The 2,500-nt window shown below is 35.1% G+C and overlaps 1 protein-coding gene across 1 annotated transcript in view; it reads left to right on the top strand.

Annotated features, from left to right (window-relative positions):
- The first annotated feature begins 626 nt into the window (after positions 1 to 626).
- Positions 627 to 2,500, top strand: part of LOC119576927 — a 10,839-nt gene continuing 8,965 nt past the window's right edge. Inside the window, exons 1-3 of the mRNA XM_037924612.1 lie at positions 627 to 740; positions 1,061 to 1,201; positions 1,785 to 1,858. Coding sequence (XP_037780540.1) covers positions 632 to 740; positions 1,061 to 1,201; positions 1,785 to 1,858 — 324 coding nt within the window. The 5' untranslated portion in view covers positions 627 to 631. The remainder of the gene's footprint in view (positions 741 to 1,060; positions 1,202 to 1,784; positions 1,859 to 2,500) is intronic.

Raw genomic sequence — 2,500 nt, forward strand, 5'->3', positions numbered from 1 at the left:
TTGCGAAGACCGTGAAAGAAAAAGCATGGTGTTTGATATTTTTTCCCCTTTTTTCTAATATAAATACGTAGGCTTATAATCACGCCTTCATTGACCCCCTCACTCACTCTCCTTTCTCCAGTCTAACCTGTTAATCACTCTTTTCCTTTCACACTTCTTCAATTGCGACTGTCGAGGTATGTTTTCCCTTAGTTGTTTTGTTTACCCAAGAATAGTATTTTAGTGTATTGGTATATTGAGGACACGCATGTTTTGTTATCCGCGTTTTGAAGTTTAAATCTGGGGAGGATTTTTATCCATTGTGCGAGAGAGGGTTTGGAGGGAAGAATCCATTTCTAGAGAGAGCGTGGCAGCAGGCAGGTTAAGAATCACATTGGTAACATATTTGCATATATGTGTGTTACAGAAGATATCATCATATGTTCGGGTTCTGAAAATATCGGTAGATATTCCAAAAAAAAATAAAAAAAAATGGATAAAAATGTGAAAAGGTGGTAATGAAAATGAAACACATTTTCACTCTATCACGTATCCTCAATACATTTATATATTAAATATATATATATATATATATATATATATATATATATATATATATATAATTCCTTTTACTTCTTCAGTGAGACACTTAATGGCAGATTCAGCACATAGACCTACCTTGCATCCTACGGGGGACATGTTCTTGACGTTGTTCAGAGATGGTCCTAAAGTCCTTAGCCTGTTCATCGGCTGTTTATTGGGTGAGTTTCAACCGTGGTGGAATCCTGGGTGGCGAGAACTGGGTGTGGTGCGTGCATGTACGTGTGTGTGTAGGGGGAGGGGTTGTGTTTAGACACACACACACACACACACACACACACACACACACACACACACACACACACACACACACACACACACACACACACACACACACACACACACACACACACACACACAATGTATGAACGTGTATATGGCGTATTTATATTTACTCACATACATGCTTGACTCATAACCTTTCGAAATAAACGTTATCACCTCACATACAAACGAAAAGCATATCGACACTATATTTCAGGCACTGCGTCCCTGCTCCCAATATCACAGGCAGCGCAAGAAGGCGAAGTAGCAGGAGTGGTCCTTCGTGAAGTCAGCAGAAAGCACAGAGCCTTTACCGTCTTTGCATATACAAAGGACAACTGTACCTCTTACAATGGAAGTACGTAATGCTGCGTTGGAGCTCTCCTTGTCTTGCTCGTCCAGACAACTCGTTAGGACCAGCAGGAGAACGAGGCCGCGTACGGAACCCCCGAGGCCTTCGTTGCCCACAATGCAACCAGCTCTGAACTAAACATTCCCTATTTCACCATACTGGTGTCTTTTATTTTACACGCTGCATGAGTTCTGTAACTCCTCTGATGCATTGGTAACTTGCCTGCGACTGACGAAAATAAAAATACCTTTCGATAACAGCAACAGAGGGCCATAAAATTGTCTGCCAATATCTTGCCTGCAATTGTTATTGATTACATGTATTGTGACGTCCTCTCGTCCTGCTCGTATTGCTCGTGTTTGCAATGTTTCTTTTTTTTCAAGATTATAGTGCTGCGCTTTTATAGACGATCGTTTCATTGTTTTTATGTCTGTTACTTTATAATGATCGTTTTCATTATTATTATTGGTTAAAATAATGTTGTCATTGCTATCCCCATGATCAACAGCATAATTATAACCATAATTATAACTATACTATAACCACTACCACTACCTTATATAATATAACAAAATCAACTCTCCCGCAGCCATGCGCAAGCTCGCTGTCATCAGGGCATGTGAAAGGCAAATTCTTGGTCATGAGCTCATTTTTCTTTGTAAGGTAAGTAAGATAAACAAGGAAAATGATAATTAGATGAATAATGAGTAAGACAATTATGTATATCAGAAGAGACAAGGAGACGATGGAGAAAATGAATAAGAAATGGAGAAGTTTAGGAAGGAGTTGGTATATAGGCTCAAAGAAAAAAGATAATAAAGATGGGTAAATGAATTAACTGTAGAATGAATATGGATGAATAAAAATGGGCAAATAAATAAATATTAGTATAAAGATGAATCATTTTTACGTTAATACACTCCACGTCATAATTACAGTGCATTAAGGCTAACATATCGATTCTTATTTTATACAGATAATTCCCAGCTGATCTATCAATCTAATCTATCTATCTACCTCAAACACATAGTTAACGTCCACGCTATATATATATATATATATATATATATATATATATATATATATATATATATATATTATATATATATATGATTATATATATATATAATTTATATATATAAATATAATAATATATATATATATATTTATATATATATATATATCATATACTTATATATATATTATATATATAACGCAACAGTGTGAGAGACAGATAATTGCATACACATAACACACATACATAATCAAAATATATATATATATATATATATATATATAATTTAT

Source organism: Penaeus monodon, chromosome 1, assembly GCF_015228065.2.
Source record: "Penaeus monodon isolate SGIC_2016 chromosome 1, NSTDA_Pmon_1, whole genome shotgun sequence".
Lineage (NCBI taxonomy): Eukaryota > Metazoa > Arthropoda > Malacostraca > Decapoda > Penaeidae > Penaeus > Penaeus monodon.